The sequence below is a fragment of the Nelusetta ayraudi genome, unplaced genomic scaffold (assembly GCF_046127955.1).
Source record: "Nelusetta ayraudi isolate G7.1 ecotype Tasmania unplaced genomic scaffold, CSIRO-AGI_Nayr_v1 ptg000042l, whole genome shotgun sequence".
Classification (NCBI taxonomy): domain Eukaryota; kingdom Metazoa; phylum Chordata; class Actinopteri; order Tetraodontiformes; family Monacanthidae; genus Nelusetta; species Nelusetta ayraudi.
In genome coordinates, this window is record NW_027466092.1 from 7272287 (window position 1) to 7289295 (window position 17009).

The window sequence follows — 17009 nt, forward strand, 5'->3', positions numbered from 1 at the left end:
ACCTGCTGTTTCCTGGAGTTGCACAGTGTGTTTTGGAAAATCTGGATGTGCCCGAGTCTTAACACTGGAGCTCATGCTAACCTCAGAAACCTTATAAAGGGTCTGACATGGGACCTTTAAGATGCCCAGAAAGGCACTGATGTACTTTGCAGCATTACAAGTCAAATCCTACCCGTTTGACACACAAACGCAAAATCCGAGTCCGGCAAGTAATCAGCAGCCGCCAAACACTCAAACATGCCTCCTAATCCCCCCCCCCTCCAGGCCCTCACTGCTCTGGGGGCGGTGGGAGGAAATCACCTTGAATCACCGCAATCAGGCAGCTGCAGTCAGCCAGGGAGCAGGTAATGAAGGGGCTGGCTGCATGAAAATAAAGCAGGCGGGTGAAGACTGACCTCCCGAGTTTAATTCAGCAGCCCCGGCCGACTCACAATGAGCTGGGAGCCGGCCTTGATTGTTGTTCTCCAGTCATGGAGAATTATTATCGCCATAAATGTACTCAGAGGTTTTAACCCAGGCCGCTCATGCAGCCCCCCCCACCCCACCCCGCACCCCCGAGATGCTGTCAGAGAGGCGCTTGACGGATACCTCAGCCGTGAAAAGATGCACCAGCGGGTAGAAGAAGGTTCCACTCGTCTGGCCTCATGGTTACATTTGAAACGTGAACACACTTTTGTTTGCCAACGCTGAATTAATGGCCATGACAGACTGCGGCACTCCCCTAGTCCCAAATTTAGGATCAGGACCCCGCTCATTCCATTGTGTGAGGGAGGTGGGCGGAGGGGAGGTGGGGGCTGCTGCTAATGCCATTACTTGGACTGGACTAGATGTCTGAACCAGCAGCAGGGCACAAGCCTTATCTTCGGCAAATCTGAGCAACACAGTTCTGTTGCCAAAGACGGTGGCGCAATCACAACAGTGTTTTTGAGTCGACACAAAATTCCCAGCAACTCTGTGGTTGATGGTGCAAGAGAGGCGCACGCGCTTGAGCTTACCTGCCTTTGCAGCACAGTGGCATACGCTTGAGAGTAGTGTGCAATTATATGGGAGGTTTATTCTATTCTGTTCTTAACATTTCAAAAGTGTGGTCAACCAAAATAAAGTAAAGGCAAACAAAAATAATAATAAAGCCACGTGACACACGTGGCGCGGTTCTTCAACATACAACACATAAAATAACGAGCAGGTTTGTCGCCGAACGTGCAACTTAGCAAAACGGTTCCTACCTCTAGAGTTTGAAGGGTCCCATTGCCGCGGGAGCCAGGAGATGGGAGAGCCTTCACATCACCAGCACCGCTGCCGAACTCAAAGCGCCCGCTGGGCTCCGGGTGCGGACGTGGGGAAGACCGAACCAAGACCAACTCCCAGGAGGAGGAGGAAGACGAGGAGGAAGAGGAGGAGACGCACTCGGCTCTCCCTTCGGAGTTGATACCGAGTTTTCTCGTCGATAACGAGGCGGGCTGTACGCGCACGCGTCCCCTCGACGCACAAGTTGTGGATGCGATGCGGTGCGTGCGTGTCGCCGCGGCGCGCATGCGGCAGAGCTCAGCTGGAACCGCGTGCCAGCCATCTGCTCCAGCTCCAGCTGCGCGGCTGACACCATCCCACTGCAGAGCTACAGTCCCGCCTATTGGTCGTATCACAGCAGCGCCACACGCTGGACACTCACACGCGCGCGCGCACGAACACACACAAGCTTGTTGCGCGCGCGCGCGCGCGCCGTTACGTGTGACTGCTTCACGCGCAAACCTGCGGTTAAGTGGCGCCTCGTAATTGTCGAGGCAGCGCCTTCGAAACCAACTGGTGTAATACTTAATGATGAGAGCGCGTGCTTGAGCAGGGAGCCGCTCGAGAGAGGGATTAAGGCATTCTGTTAATATTAAAATAATTTATCATATTTTATGATATTTTATGGGGTTTTTTTTATATATATTTTATTGCCGTGTAGTGAAAGGACTTCAACCTGTTGCTGCAGTATTTCACACGTCCACCCTCAACGTCACATGTTGCATTGAGGGCCTACGCAGTTAAACCAACGTGGATCTCATTTTCTTCTTATTTTTCTTTTAATAAACGCGTACATTTGGCCAAAGAGGTACTCCATCTATGTTTTATTCAACAAGACTATTCTTATTTGCAGGAGCCAAGTTCAGAAATGCGTATCTTTGTCAGTACACGTTTCAGGCCAATTTAAACTGTTGCTTTAAAATCAATCGAATCAATTGAATATGTGCTGCTACTCAAATAATGACAGAACATCTATATCATATTGTTCATGAAGTTGCCTTTTGACCGTGTACTCTTATTGTACGGAACCGTGGAGGTCATTATCCTTGGCCTGTCGTAAACAATAGACCAAAATATAAAAGCCATATGTCTGACAGTCAGTGAAGTTCACACACGCTAGTCCCGCCCTACCAGGAAAAGGTGAGGTTTACTTTTTTTTCCCCAAAGCTCCACTTTCGATTCATTACTATCGTCCCTATAAAGCAGACACAACCGTAAATGAGATTGATTCTTTTATTTAGCAGGATCTCTAAAAAACTCTTTCCTGAAGGTTAGTTTCCTTTCTGTTGGCGAATTACAGTTGTCTGTGTGCTTGTCAGAAACAACTGACAGAGAACAAAAAACTCACTGGGGATGTTGCTGACATTTTTGGCGATATTCCTATTTTACATTAGATCACTGGATATAAAATCGTAAGATTTATTTAAAATTATATGTATCTATAAAGACATTGTGTATATGAAATGATATTTATCTGAGAAGGATTGATCTTACAGTATGCATGTTTTCAGGGGGGCGGGGGGGGGAGTGTGTCATCTCAGCAACAGCTACAACATCTGTTTCCTGGAATGGCCAGCCAAGAAGTGGGGGGTTTACTGGATGAGTGTATCACAGCTTTGGAAACATGTCAACAGCCCACACAGCCGAGCGCAGAGGACAAGCAGCACTGCCGCAAGTGCAAAGGTTGGTCGTTAGATGGTGCTATTTGGCGACTTTTGTTCAGACGCAGTGGGGCATCGGAAAGAAAAAAATCGATTGCAACAAAACAAAAGCTTATTTGATGATATGATATAATTTGAAGAAATTATTTTAGAAATCTACATTAATATGTCACTAGTGACGAAGTAAAATATTAAATGGATGTTTCTAATTGCCACACCAGATAAGCCTGGTGACAACAGCGTGTTCACATGTAAAATCCGTAATACAAAATATTGACACTCAGAGCCACAACCATCACTTTCTGTTTTAGGCCCAGACAGTGAGCAGTCTTGATTCAGTGATTTATTCTGATTTGCGATTGACATGCACATACGCACACGCAAATGAAACAATAACACAAAGGGGGCAACTGGCACGACCTTGGATTAGAAAGCAGCACAACAACATCACCTACATGTCTGAAAAGAGGCGAGAAGAAGTTGCAACTTAGACTTATTCCTCATTGTGTTTCACTTCCTGTTTCGCTCATTTTTATAAATAACGAAACACAATTATTTCATCCAGACTTGTTGTGTCCAGAACTGGCTTCTCTCCTGCAAGAGGCAGTGGAAATGAAGTGGCCCTTTGCGCCAGAGAAGTGGCAGTACAAGCAGTCGCTCAGTGCCAGTGACAAGACCAACCTCAACGACCTCATCGCCAAACACATTTCTCCACTGCTGGTAAACACAACACTTCAGGACACCTCAAGTTCTCCTGGTTGTGTCGACTTGCATTTACAGAAAAGGGTCCTCTGTGTTGCCAGGCTCTTTTAAAGGCTTCCATCAGCGCTCAGGAGCCACACACCTCACTGGCTGTTGTGTTCTTAGTGGACCGCTTCCTTTACTGGGCGGACGAGTCCAGCCGGCTGCTGAGGATCGTCAAGTTGCTCCACAGGCTTCACCCTGACACTCCAGTCGCACCACAGCTGGTCATACGACAGGCCAGAGTGTACCTCAACTCTGGTACATTCAATCTTTGCTTAGTTTTACGGGAGGGGTCACCATCTGAATGAGAGTCAGTTCTTGTATAATTTTCTAATTTCTGTCTCTGCAGGACAAAAAATAAATAAACTCCGTACTGTTTGTTTTTTCAAACACTATGAAAAATGTATTCCATGCAGGCAAGCTACAGAAGGCGGAGTTCATTCTGAGCGGCCTTATAAACAACAGCGGGGCCACAGGTCGGTTACTTGTGCTGTTTACACAATTCTTAGTGTTGAGGGTGTTTCTTGGGGGGTCGTTGAAAAGCTGCTTTTTCGCAGGTTGTTGGGCGTACCACTCAAAAAGCGACAGGGCTCTTGTGCAGGCCGTGAGCGTCCAAGTGCGTGGAATGATTCTGCAAAAGCTAGGTCAGCTCTTTCAAGGGACACGCAACAGCCACTCTGCAGCACATATTGCTCTTACTTTTTCTCTCTCTCCATTTTTAGGCCTTTGGCTTGAGGCTGCAGAGCTCATTTGGGCCTCTGTGGTGGGCTACTACGCCCTCCCTCAACCTGATAAAAAGGTCATTCTGAAAGCCAGTCACAAAGCACGTGTCCATCATGTACAGTGCTGCAGTTGTCTGATCTGCATTGCTGTATGTTTCGACAGGGCATCGGAACGTCTCTTGGGATATTGGCGAACATATTGGTGTCAATGAATGATGAGGACTTTAATGCTTTTCGAGCCAGGCCAGATATTGATTTGGTAGGTCGTACTCTACCACGATTTACTCAGAATTATCACACGGGACTAGTTGTGTCTGATTTTCTCGGTGCAGTCTTTGCTCGGCGACCAGGGTCATCGTCTTCTCTCAGCAGCCCAGTCTGCAAAGATGGCCGTGGTGTACAGTCAGTACACCTCACTCTATGTGCTGACCAATGCCGTGAGTTGTTCCTCTGCCGCGGCACTGTATTTTCTGCATGACGCATATGAAGTCTTTAATGTCAACACCTCTGGTGTAATGGGTCTTCTTCTGTTCAGGCAGCTCAAGGGACGAGCTTGTTATCGTACAGTTTCTCGGCGGAGTGCCCCGCGGCTCTCAAGCAGTCCTTCCTCCTGCAGACCAGGGAGGCCTTTAGCGTCGCTTTGCTCACCAAGGCACACGGCGAGGTGGTCACCAGCAAACAGGAGCTTCACACATTCATCAAAGCCGCTTACTCCCTCACAGTCACCCACAAGTGGCTCAGCGCCACTCCTCAGGATGTTTTGGACGACGTGACGCAAATTTGCAGGAAAGCTCTGGCTCATTTCTCCGATTACGACTCTGACGGCCACGACAAAGACGGCCTCTGTGCTGAAATCATGGAGCTAATCTCCCAAGTCAAGCTGCAGTTGCAGGTGAAGCCTTTTCTTAATTCCGACGATGGGTCTTTTATTCCAGACAGTTACAGGAACATCAAGGAGTCCTCAGCCAGTTTTACCCTGGAGGGTTTCGCAAGACTTCTGCAGAGATTCCAAAAGTACCACGCATCACTTTGCGAGACAACTCACGCCAAGTGCAGGAGTGGAGACCAGATAGGCGCCGCAAGGTTTTGCATAACTGCTCTAGGTACGACTGTCGGCACGCTCAACACGCAGTGCCAAACTGAGGCCTGCACGGCGGCTAAAAATTCAGAGCAAGAAGAGGCGGCAAAACAGCGAGGACGAGATTCACACCTAAAGTTTGACTTGTGTACCACTCAAGGAAGCACAGAGGAAGCACAAAGCCTGGACTCTTCATGGCAGAACCTCTCCCTGAGTAACTCTGGGTCCCACAGGAGCAGTGGCTACAGAGGAAGTGATGGCACTGGTCAGGAAGACAAACTCAGCAACCAGAGATGTCCGACCACTGAGAGTGATGATGATGATTCGGACAACATTCTGCAATCTGGTTGTCATCAAAACAACTCCAAAAGCAACAAACCCCTTGTCAGTTCCAGTGAAGTCATGAGTGCTGCAACTCCCCAGACTTCCTCCTCCAGCGGAGTTGGTGTCTCTGAAAATTTTGAAGTAATGCAAGCTGGTATTGAGACATTAAGCACAGAGGAGGATTGGGTGAATGTGAATTTGGCTATGACGCAGAAACCACCGGCGCCTGATGGAGCTGCACAACACCTATCTCAGCTGACACCCAAAACGTCCTCCAGCGCCCTCAGCGACAGTTTCACTTCTCAGTCATCATGGGAAAAGGTTTATACTGATTCTGGTTGTGCCACAGCCAGAAAACCCCAGCCAAAGAGTCAGTCAAAGGTACAAACCAGCCAAACCAGCAAGTCATCAGAATCGGATGGGAGCTTCTTCATTTTGGAGACGCTTGGGTCTGAATGTTTTGATTCAGCTCGTGACCCAGCGCAGCAAAACCACACATCTCAACAGGAAATCAGAGAATGGTCCTCACCACAGCATCTGCAAGGCTTCGGAGTTGAGCAAGTGTCTGTAAAACCTGCACCCAAAAAGCCTTTGATGAGCCTCAAACCAAACCCACAACTGCGCAGTTCCACTGAGCACTCCACAGAGAGTTCATACGAGGTTCTGGTTGAGAATCAAGATTTGCATCAAATCAGCGACAATAATCCCAATGAAAAAGCCTGTGTCCCTGAAATGAACCATTTGTGTTTCAACTGCAAATATGGGGCTTTTGCTGATATTGCCAGTGAGAGACAGTATTGGCTGTCGCAGCAGGACTACAAGGCCCTGTTGGCTGGAGTTTGCCATGGCTGTCTGCTGAAGAGGCTGCACAGTGGAAAGTCCCAGTTTGAACTCAAGAAACATCAAACTGCCCACAGTAAGTGATGATTGATTGATTGATTTCTGCTTTCACTTAAAGGTACGATATGAAACCTTTTATTCAGATCTTGTTTATTTACCCTTGAATGAAATGAAGTAACTCGATAGTTTGATAATCCAAAAAGACCAGAAAATCATCACGCTCAGCACTCAGTTTAATTGTGCTAAGTTTTAGCGTCCTCCTTGCGTGGGTACGACTGTATGTTTGGCCTTTCACATGTTTGGAAAAGGCAAAAACACGGTTCGTGAGAGCACCTCAGGCAGTGCGTAATATAGGAATTTTAAATTGGACCATGTCATGAACTTTTTTTTCCTCTTTTAGATGCTCTTCACTTAAAGTTTTCCAAAGCCACCGGGCTATGGACAGCCAAGGAGACCTGTGTTTACATTGGTGAGCCAATGGGAATGCAGGGCAAACAGAGAAGAGCCATATGGGTGACATTTCTCCACCAGGAGGAAAGACTGAGCAGGTAGGGAGCAACACAGTCAAGGCAGTGGCTGAACATTAGAGCTCCCCCTCTCTTTTGCATGTTTGTTTGTTTGTTTGTTCCGATAAAAAACAAAAACAAATGTTGTTCTTTTCCCAGCTATGTTGGAAAAGACTACCTGAAGCCCAAGGAGATCCAATTCCACCTGAAAGATGTGGAAAGGCAGATGACAGCCCAGTACTATGTGACTGAATTCAACAAGAGTCTCTATGACAAGGAAGTGATGGCCCAGATCTTCTTCATTCCCTCAGAGGCACTGTTGGTGAGGCCAAATGAGACTTTGCACTCTTGTAAAAAAAATAAAATAATAAAAAATCTCATTGTTATGCACTGCCCTAGCACTTCCTCCTGACATTAGTTTTAGTTTTCACAATTTATATTAGTAGAGAATGTAACACAGGCTTTAAAAGCTCAGGAGAAGCTGTGATTAAAAAAAAAAAATGGTAACAAATGCCATAGTTGAAAAAATGGCACTGATCATTCTCTTTTTTGTGCATAAACAGATTTTGGAAGAGAATGAGATTGTGGGGTGCGTGACAGTGGAGCCCTACATGCTCGGAGACTTTGTCAAACTGACTAACAATACTGGGAAGAAGGACGGCAGATTCCAGGCCACAGATTATGGCCTCGCCTTTGGACATTTCACCTACTTGCTCTCTGGTGGCCAGGAGGTTGTTGTGGATCTGCAGGGTGTGTCTCTTTCACCGGTGCTTGAAAATACTGACTGGCAGCGAAATGATATTAAAAGCCAGAGATGTTTTTTTCAATTATTTCCCTTCTTGCGTTTTTCTACAGGGTGGGTGACGGCCAATGGCAAAGGGCTGACCTACCTCACAGACCCCCAGATTCACTCCACCAAAACACCCAGAGGCCCCTCCAACTTTGCTGACAGAGGCCTCAGGTACTTTCTGGAGGAGCAACATGGACCAGAGTGCAACGCCATTTGTCAGCTGCTCAAACTACCTCCATTGTGCAAACAGACACGTGTTGAACCACAGTAATCATGTCTACCAGTATTATTCCGGTTTTGTTTTATTAACTGATGTGTAATTTAGCTGAAACACCATCAAGGCGCTATGATTTGTAACCAAAGTTTTTATAAACGTGCAATTGATACTAGTTTTGACATCTAGGTTAGGTGCCTTGTAGATAAAAGTGCTGGCATTCTTCTTGTTTGTTAACAACAATCCATCAAACTTTCATGGCAATGACAATTTATATATACAGAATCCACAGAGAATTATATTATCAATAATGATTATTTTGGCTAATAGCCATGATACAGCAGGCTATGTTGTGCTTTTGACAAGTGTGCTACTGTACAAAACTTGTTTTCTGTTATGTTTAATGATGAAAATCAACTTTCATAACCACAGTTATCTAATGGTGTAATGCACTTCCTGTTCAGCCGGTTTGGCAAGCGAGTATCTGCGGACACTGTAACAAACTAACAACTAACAATCCAATTAATTTTTTTAAGCATAAAGATAGAATGTGAAAATAGCTCAAAGGAACAAGCTCCCCTTATCTGTTGTGATTGATTTGGTTAAAGTGCAAAGTGTGTTTGCAATGTTTCTTGTTTTGTTTAGTTTTTGTTGTTAAAGTTATCTGTTTGGACTATGATTAAGAGGACACTGCAAGGTTATTATCGCTGTTTTCTGATTCAAAAAAAGTAAACAAAAGAAAAAAGCTCTAATGTTTTTGTATTACAAGCAATACACTAGCTTAATCTTGCCTCAGAAATATGAGATGATTATAAAAAAAAATAATAATAACATTCATGATATTCTGTCATGAAATCTAACGGAATAAAGTGTTAACCTACATAATCTCTGATGTCAGCGGTTAATTTGTCATGCAGGTGCTTTAACAGCTGTAGTCACGCACCTTTGGGTCATATGACAGTGACGTAATTGCACCTGCACACCTCTTCTCCACTCAGCCTTAGCTCCACTTCTGGGTTTTCAAACTTCCACCAGCGATGAATCCAAACAACATTCTTACCCTTGACACACTGAACACAGACCATTAACTGCAAGGCAATACTGGAATTAACCTCTCTTCATAACTCTCTTTCAACATACTTCCAGTGAGAGGAAGTGACATTTTGTGGACACATTTCAGTGTTTGGTTCTCTTATTGGCCGACATGCAGAATATCTATTTTGTGACACGTATGCAGTCAGTGTGTTTAGCGGTAAAAAAAAAAAAAAAAAAAAAAAAAACTTACATAAGAAAAAGTTTGACAAAGAGGGACAGATGTCAGAGAGGTTTTTGGCAGAGAATGTGGGACATTGTAGCCCTTTATGATGTTAACCTCATAACAATCACATGATCTGAACGCTCCCGACACCATGGGGTCAGAAACAAAACCTGGCAGCCAGACTCTCACCTGGAGCTCCAGAGCCCGTATTTATACGAGCGAGCTGTCCCTCTCAAGCGTCAGTCTGTCATTGACACCTGGAGAGTGAACGTCTGCAAAATGAGACTGGTTGTGGTATTAGCGAGCCTCCTCGTATGTTGCCTGGCCAACAAGCCTAGACATTGCTGTAAGTAAACATATGGATTTGAATGTGTTTGCAGGGACCTCAGCCAATCTCCCTTTTTAAAATGGCATTTGTGCTTTTTCAACCATTGTATCAGAAATATCGCAATGATGCACTATGGTTAATGCAATCTTCTCTTCTTTCACATCACAGCGAGTCCACCTCTTTTGAGCGGAGCCCTCACGGTGGTAGGTGTTAATTATCTTATCTATAATGATAAAAAAAAAAGAACTTAATCAAAGCTTACCAAAATCAATGACATGTATATATTCTCTCTGCAGTCTACACAGAATGAGAAGCTGTGGGCGTATGCCAAGTACCTCTATGATGCAATGGGGCACCGGATACGGTTGTTTGAGATGGGAAAGTACAACAACCAGTCATTCACCATTGATGTTCTTCTGCTCTATCGGGAGGTGAGAGGCCCTGATCAAGCATAATAGAAACAGTGAAAAATGGCAGGGTATGATATTTTACCCTGTTAAACTATACTAACAACAGGGGGCACAGCTTAGTCAGCAGAATTGTGCAATAGTGAAATGTATCGGACTAAACAATCCATGTAGATCTGAAGACAACAGCGTGATGATCATAGTCGCCATCAAAAATATTCTTGTTCAACTTATTTGAGAAAAAAAAAAAAAAAAACAAGGCATCCAGGACATGGAAAAAGGTCCTGTGTTACCTCACAAAGGGCTGATTTAAACAGCTGTGTCTTTACGGACATATAGTGTGTAAAGTGGAGCAAGCAAAAGGAAGGCCTTTTCTCATTTCTTGGTAACTCATTGATAGATCGGAGAAACACATCATCATAAAAGAATAATGATGAAGTGGATTTTGCACAATACCTAAAGCAGAAACAGAAACACACACTCGCAGCAGGTCCTTTAATAGTGTCTATAGTCAGCCCAACACAATGAATGATATATGACATCTGGCACAAAAGAGTGATAAAACAATTGTGGACAAAGGTATGAGCAAGATGTTAGTTTAAAATATTCCTTAAATTGCCAGCGTTGCTGACCTAAAAACTTTATCTTATTCTACTTGCACCTTGTACAATTTATTGCTGTTGTCATTGCCAAATCAGACACCTGCGTCCAAGTAAGAGTGTAAAGTAGGGCAAATGACGAAAGACAATTTTATCGCTTTAAATTTTATGATGGTGGTATTATCAGAGATTAAGAAATCAAAGCATCTTGACAGTGTGTAGATATAAACACAGATCTTGCCCACACATTAGGGCAACTGTAGCTCACGAGGTAGAGTGGGATGTCCAATGACTGAAAGGTTGGCAGTTCAAATCCCACTCCATCCCAGTCTGTCGTCGTGTCCTGGGGCAAGACATTTAAAACTAAATTGTTCCCAATGGGGCTGGCAGCGCCTTGCATGGCAGCAGCCACCCATTGGTGTATGAGTGTGTGGGTGAAGGAGAGGCTATTGTGAAGCGCTTTGGGGTACTGTAAAGGAGTACAAGTGCAGTCCATTTATGCATTGCCAGAAAACAGTTGTGTTCAATAAAAGATACTTGATAAATTTAATAACGTGGCATGTTTTCAAAATAAACTTGAGGTACAGTGAGCCAATGTTCTGTTGTTGTTGTTTTTTCACCACAATTTGTATCCATCAGGGTGTGATGTATGAGATCAACGATAAGGCAAAGACCTGCGAGAAGAAGCCTCTGAAAGTAGATTTCCAGCCCCTAAAAATCCCAGATGAGGCATCGTTCATTGGCCAGTTTGTTATCGGAAGCTCATCAGGGCCTGGGGAAGGACTCCTGGTCAACAGCTGGCAGGGAGACATACCCAAAGGAGGTGAGGCATTTAAAAGAAATAGTGTGTGAAAATCTATACCATGATTTCATTTACAAACATGAATTTACATGACCTACCCAACAGGAAAGTACTTTGCCACCGTCACTGAATTTGGGTGCATTCCTGTCAGCGTATTGTACCAGACCAAACAGTTTGGATGGGCAGTGACAAGGTTGGTTCATATTATACAAAAAAAGATTATTTCAATAAGCAGGAAAGACTGGGAGTGACTCGAGAAATTGCTTATGATGTGAATGCCTGTCTGTTCACCAGCTACTTGGACAACTTGATTGGGATCAGCAACCCGAACCTACTCAACCCTCCGTCCTTCTGCCCTGCCTTGGAGGCGGAGGTTGACAGTGGGGAGGAGCCAGTCGACTTCCTGAATGTGTTTTTTGCGAAACCATGATAGCACTCGCAATCACAAAGCCTCTCTGAGATTTATATAAAACCCGTGAATCAGGATACGCAGACATGTTTACATCAACTTTGATTTGTTGTTTTTTGTTTTGTTTTTTAGAGGTTTAAGCATCTTTCATAGACAATAATCCTCCACAAATCCCAACCATCACTCTATTCTCTTGTCCAATAAGCTACAAGCAAGCTTATCTGTTTTGCCTAAGACCACCTATACCCGTTTATCAATAAAATCTGTGAAAACAAACTGTGAAATCTTGTTCTTTCATTGCGTCCTATTGTCATGCAGTTTTACTTGGAATGCATCAAAAGATTGCAAGCAGCAAAACATTTAACACAACTGACATAACTAGAGATTTGACATAACTAGAGACATTTTAAATTACAAACACAAGTTTCAATCCTAATTCAAAGTCATAATTTTTTACAGAATAAGAGCAATAAGAATAAAATGAAATCTTTGAGATCTTTATCTCTCTGTGCAATCCTCACAAAAGAAGGCAAGGAAATAAGGAAGGGGAGGAGGCAGAGAGAAAGCAAAATGTCCAACTGCAACTTCCAGAATTTTGATCATGACTTATTCTCGCAAATTGTGGCTCATCTAAAGGCTGTGAAACCACGTGAGCAGTGAACACACCCCTTGAGCCTTGTTCATAAAGACGTTCGCAGCTCCGTGTGTTTCGTGTCTTTTTGTCTAGACAGAGGTGTGAGGACCTGCGAGCAGCATGAGAGCCTTCATCCTGTTGCTGTGCCTGTCAGTGGGCTGCCTGGCTCAGAGACCCAAGCCATGCAGTAAGTACAACCACGCGCACTATTTGTTTGTACATTTTCTAGAATATTTCACACTCCTCAGCAGAGAGCACGTATACAAACATTGAAAGTTATGGAAAATATTTGACAGAGACGTTTACCATTTAACACTACTTTCACCTTAACAGCATCCCCTTCACTGTTTTCTGGAAGCTTCTCTGTCGTAAGTTTTGACCCACTGTGGCATTCACGGATATGTGACAATATTTCTGGACAATGTGCTGAGACAAATGAGCAAGTGAATGAAGCAACCTCGTTTGAACATTTTAATGTGTATTTCTGTCACTGACACAGTCCTCCCAAAGAGAGCAGCTGATGGTTTATGCCAGGTACAGCTACGATGCACTGAGGCAGAGGGTCTTCGTCAAGGAGTCTGGATCTTTCAAAAACCAGACCTTCCACATCAGTGCAATTCTACTCTACAGAGAGGTAAAAGACACGTAAATGAACAGACATTAAATGAACATACCATAGCAGATTGCACATGCAACTTCAGGCCCATCTTGCCATCCTTGTCTTCCAGGGTGTGATGTATCAGTTTAGCTACAGGAACAGGACATGCATCAAGAGGCCCCTGAGTGTAGACTTCCAACCCCTGGAGGTCCCAAAGAACGCTTCCCTAATGGGGCAAGTTGTGCTGGGAGCCTCCTCTGGACCCGGACAAGGAGTCCTGGTCAACTCCTGGGCTGGAGAGGTATGGATGGGACCAGCAAAAGGTACAGTGAGGATTATCAGAGCAAAAGGATCATAAAAAAGAAGCAACATGACACAGCACATGACCTGCTGTGATTTTTTTTTTTCTTTGTTTCAAAAACCCTGCTGAACCGGTTGCACTTCTTCAGACAACTCGTGATCTGCTTGCTTCCACAGCAAAATACATGAGTACTGTCACCGTGTCTGGCTGCATTCCCTTAAGCAATCTCTTCTACACCGATCAAATTGGATGGTTGCTGACCAGGTCAGTGCATCAGTTTTCCTAAAAAGAAAACACATTCCTGGGTGTTTGGAGTCAGCAGACCTTGGGCTGTTCAGTGTGGATGGTTTGACTGTGTCTTCATCTGTGTCGCACCTTACAGCTTCTTCAACGGTGTGGTCGGTCTGGTGGATCCTGCGCAGTTCATCCCGCCGACTTTCTGTAAGGAGGCCAAGCTGGAGATGCAGGAGCCAGTACACTTCTACAACTTGTTTGACAATAACGTTTAGCAGAACACAGTAAGGATTAGGGGTGTTACAGTTCACCTAACTTTCAGTTCGGTTTAAACCTTTTTTTTCTTTATGTAAAAATTCAAAACAAAAAAACAATGCCTGAATTTTATTAGCAAAATTATACATTGCAATAGAGAACATGAAGTTTTCTTGCCAGCTCACAATTTAAAAAAAGTATTTTAATCTCTTAACTATCCAAGAATGCAAATAATAAAGAACCGTCATGAGAACTGTCTACATTGTCGAAATACATACACAGTAAACACTGTTCTTGGTACCAATCTACATAAATAAAAATTAAATATTTTCGGTTGGAAAATCAACTTGGTCAACTTTGGGTCATATCTGTGTTTCTGGATGTAAAGCAAACGGCTGATTCCAGGTTGAGGTACTGCTGTGAAAGCGATGAGAGCAATTGGTTAAATCAAGGTGGAATCAGGTTCTAAAAATAAATCCTTTAAGCGGAGGTTTTTCCTATTTTATCTATTTTTTCAATAGCATTACAACCACAGCAATGATGACAATGAATTTGCACTAAATATTTGCCGACAATGCGCTGACATTGTGGAGATTATTTGCAATGTGAGCAAGAGTCAGGAGCGGAATAAAAACAGGTTGATTGCACATAAATGAAACGGACAATGTCAGTTTCAATTAAGCTGTCAACTATATAAAAAACAGAATACTTCGTATGAATGTCAACTTCCTTTGAAACATTATATTTGTGTGTATAAAAACCCTTCTAAGAGCCTGGAGTAGGATGTAAGAACAACTAATGATCCATGCAAGTAGACCTATTCCTCATGTAAACACAGATCTCTCTTACGATATTACCTAATGACTATATCAGTAAATGTGGACTATATGCTGTTATACAAATTTTGAAATTGTGGGCCTTTAATTTAGGATTATCTATTTAGGGATTTCATTTGTTCACATATACATTTATATTTAAAGCCAATTTTAAGTAAAGGGTACTTTAAAGTTAAGTCTTTAAGTTACTTTTCTTGTAAAAGAGGAAAGAAATTAACTTTCACTCTAAATATGTAAAAGGGGAAACTGAAAGGGAAGGGACTTAAATAGTACAGCGAAACAGTGAAGTACTGTGCATCTTTGCCATGTCTGACAGTATTTTGGCCACACGGGGGCAGTAGACAACAAGTAATGACAGCAGCTGCAGTCATCGCTCGAATTTATTTATGGTCATACTGCATACAGGGAGGCTTGTCTCTAACGTAGCAGACCATTTGTAATGTAAAGACAACGCTGTTTTTTTTTTTCATAACAAAAAGTGATGGGTCATTTTTAAAAAAATCATCATGATGTACAGTCAGCCACTAAATTGATACCATTACAGTTAAACTGATGGCATGCTATCCAACAGCTCTTGGAGTGATTTGGTAGCAATAATAACACACTCCTCTTAGCTCCCCAACTTCCTGCACTGCAACATCAGCTGCCACCACCCCTTGCTCCCGTGCCTCAGTCTCCAGCCACAGCAGCCTGGCATCAGGGTCCTCATCAGAAAACTGGAGCAGAGAGCCCGAAACCCGCAGAGCCTTCAAACACTGTTTCAGCACCACACTGGCCTTCCCCCTGCCTTCCTTTGACCTCACCAAGGCATCAGTGGTGCCCTTGTCAACAATTAGGTCCAAAGTGCCAGAGGAGTAGCGCTTGTGAAGCTGTGTGCAGTCCAGCTCAACAAACTCGAGTTGAGAGGAAAGGTTGAGGGGCTGAATGGCTTCAGTTCGGACATGCTCCTGCATCAGTCGCACGGCTACGGGGGAAATGTCAGCGCACGTGACTCGACATGGTAGAGTGGAGTGTCTGTATATACTGGGCCCTAAAGAGGATGTTCCGCAGCCCATGTCCAGGACTTGGAGCAGAGCATCTGGGTGTGACTTGGTCTGCAGGAGGGGCATGATGAAGTCTCGGACGGTGTCAAAACTGAAGAACCACTCAAAGTTTTTGAAGGTGGCCGTCCTGCTGCTGCTCTCAGTGTAGAAGCGGTCCCAGGTGGCCTTTTTATCCATGTTTTCAATCAGGTCAGCTGAACACAAACAGAATAATTTGATCACATAAAATGGTTTTATTTTGTTTTCTCTTTATTTACTACACTTTACTAACTAATCTGGCATTGTAAAATGAATTGCAATTGTGTGTGTGTGTGTGTGTGTGTGTGTGTGTGTGTGTGTGTGTGTGTGTGTGTGTGTGTGTGTGTGAACACATATACACGCGGCACACACATACATAAACAATTATTTGTCATTTAAGCTGCACAAAAACTTTTTTCCCATCGCTATCCGGTGACGTCATAAATTGGAGACGGAAGTGCTGTTCTTTAGTCAAACTGTCATTTTATAAATTTCTATTTCTATTTCAAAATACGTGCGCGTTTACAAACTTTTTTTTTAAAAAAATTGTAGTTTACTTGAAAAATAAAATAAGCACATTCAGCGGAAATTACACCAGAAAATGAGGCGTCAGCGATACGGTTAGCCCCGCGTTAGCGTACGACCATGTGAGCTCGCAAGTATGACCTATCTCCGGGAAAGTCAAGCTGGCGATTTGAAATGTTGCAAGCTGCTTACAGGTTTAATTTTAAAACGCACTTGTCAGAGATGAGTGGTACCGTGCAGACGCCGCTACCATCCTCCGACCGGACAGCGTCAACGACTTCAGCAGAACAGACATAATTCCTTCAGCTTGTCTTGTCCCCGTCCAGTTCACTGAAGCGCAGAGTCCTCACTCCGACTGAAGTTCTCAGGACGAACAACAGGGTTTCCGACCGTTGGAAACGCACATCTGTCATCCTACAGAATCATCTTTGATTAGACGACGGCATACGGATAAAAACACCGCACCATTGCTATTTATGGACATTAACCTTGTTACTGGCCAAGAGTCGAGAAATAGCGACTGCTCTGTTTTCCTTCCCCTTCTCTCGAAGTGGCGTGGTCTGTACTGCCCAAATTATGAGGACAGCTTGTTTGCT

At 44.0% G+C, this 17009-nt stretch overlaps 5 protein-coding genes across 7 annotated transcripts in view; 3 read left to right on the forward strand and 2 right to left on the reverse strand.

The window, feature by feature from the left end:
* Positions 1-1582, reverse strand: part of LOC142893402 (RAS guanyl-releasing protein 2-like) — a 35777-nt gene extending 34195 nt beyond the window's left edge. Inside the window, exon 1 of one of the 2 annotated variants that reach the window (XM_076033951.1) lies at positions 1227-1582. The gene's annotated coding sequence lies outside the window, so the exon portion shown is untranslated. The remainder of the gene's footprint in view (positions 1-1226) is intronic. The other variant, XM_076033950.1, reaches the window with a different exon arrangement.
* Positions 1583-2433: 851 nt separating this feature from the next.
* alpk1 (alpha-kinase 1) lies at positions 2434-8946 on the forward strand. The gene is made up of 14 exons (XM_076033949.1): positions 2434-2561; positions 2835-2970; positions 3514-3668; positions 3752-3950; positions 4109-4168; positions 4250-4336; positions 4415-4491; positions 4578-4673; positions 4747-4851; positions 4950-6732; positions 7057-7204; positions 7322-7484; positions 7726-7912; positions 8018-8946. Exons 2-14 carry the CDS (start codon positions 2856-2858, stop codon positions 8221-8223), a joined length of 3381 nt encoding a protein of 1126 aa, XP_075890064.1. The 5' UTR covers positions 2434-2561; positions 2835-2855; the 3' UTR covers positions 8224-8946.
* A 668-nt stretch (positions 8947-9614) lies between these two features.
* LOC142893404 (ependymin-like) lies at positions 9615-12245 on the forward strand. Its single transcript, XM_076033955.1, has 6 exons — positions 9615-9770; positions 9921-9955; positions 10049-10183; positions 11398-11581; positions 11666-11753; positions 11855-12245. The coding sequence occupies exons 1-6, from the start codon at positions 9704-9706 to the stop codon at positions 11988-11990; spliced, it is 645 nt and encodes a 214-aa protein (XP_075890070.1). The 5' UTR covers positions 9615-9703; the 3' UTR covers positions 11991-12245.
* A 387-nt stretch (positions 12246-12632) lies between these two features.
* LOC142893405 (ependymin-like) lies at positions 12633-14346 on the forward strand. Its single transcript, XM_076033956.1, has 6 exons — positions 12633-12790; positions 12937-12971; positions 13103-13237; positions 13332-13524; positions 13679-13766; positions 13885-14346. Exons 1-6 carry the CDS (start codon positions 12724-12726, stop codon positions 14009-14011), a joined length of 645 nt encoding a protein of 214 aa, XP_075890071.1. The 5' UTR covers positions 12633-12723; the 3' UTR covers positions 14012-14346.
* An 843-nt stretch (positions 14347-15189) lies between these two features.
* On the reverse strand, positions 15190-16944 carry cskmt (citrate synthase lysine methyltransferase). 2 transcript variants are annotated; one of them, XM_076033954.1, is made up of 2 exons: positions 16647-16944; positions 15190-16064 (listed from the first exon to the last, which is right to left on the reverse strand). In XM_076033954.1, the coding sequence occupies exon 2, from the start codon at positions 16045-16047 to the stop codon at positions 15388-15390; it is 660 nt and encodes a 219-aa protein (XP_075890069.1). In that variant the 5' UTR covers positions 16048-16064; positions 16647-16944; the 3' UTR covers positions 15190-15387. The 2 variants fall into 2 exon arrangements, with proteins under 2 accessions (XP_075890069.1, XP_075890068.1); XM_076033953.1 differs by having other exon boundaries at positions 16627-16938.
* Between the last annotated feature and the right edge of the window lie 65 nt (positions 16945-17009).

Bases quoted from the DNA above. Each gene is read 5' to 3' on its own strand.
- LOC142893405 (XM_076033956.1), top strand. From the start codon at position 12,724: ATGAGAGCCTTCATCCTGTTGCTGTGCCTGTCAGTGGGCTGCCTGGCT. The intron at 12,791-12,936 runs GTAAGTACAACC...TCACCTTAACAG, and splicing joins TCAGAGACCCAAGCCATGCA to CATCCCCTTCACTGTTTTCT. The intron at 12,972-13,102 runs GTAAGTTTTGAC...TCACTGACACAG, and splicing joins TTTCTGGAAGCTTCTCTGTC to TCCTCCCAAAGAGAGCAGCT.
- alpk1 (XM_076033949.1), top strand. From the start codon at position 2,856: ATGGCCAGCCAAGAAGTGGGGGGTTTACTGGATGAGTGTATCACAGCT. The intron at 4,674-4,746 runs GTAGGTCGTACT...TTCTCGGTGCAG, and splicing joins CCAGGCCAGATATTGATTTG to TCTTTGCTCGGCGACCAGGG. The intron at 7,913-8,017 runs GTGTGTCTCTTT...GTTTTTCTACAG, and splicing joins GGTTGTTGTGGATCTGCAGG to GGTGGGTGACGGCCAATGGC.
- LOC142893404 (XM_076033955.1), top strand. From the start codon at position 9,704: ATGAGACTGGTTGTGGTATTAGCGAGCCTCCTCGTATGTTGCCTGGCC. The intron at 9,771-9,920 runs GTAAGTAAACAT...TTCACATCACAG, and splicing joins CAACAAGCCTAGACATTGCT to CGAGTCCACCTCTTTTGAGC. The intron at 9,956-10,048 runs GTAGGTGTTAAT...TTCTCTCTGCAG, and splicing joins TGAGCGGAGCCCTCACGGTG to TCTACACAGAATGAGAAGCT.
- cskmt (XM_076033953.1), bottom strand. From the start codon at position 16,708: ATGTCTGTTCTGCTGAAGTCGTTGACGCTGTCCGGTCGGAGGATGGTA. The intron at 16,065-16,626 runs GTGCGTTTTAAA...GTTTGTGTTCAG, and splicing joins GTACCACTCATCTCTGACAA to CTGACCTGATTGAAAACATG.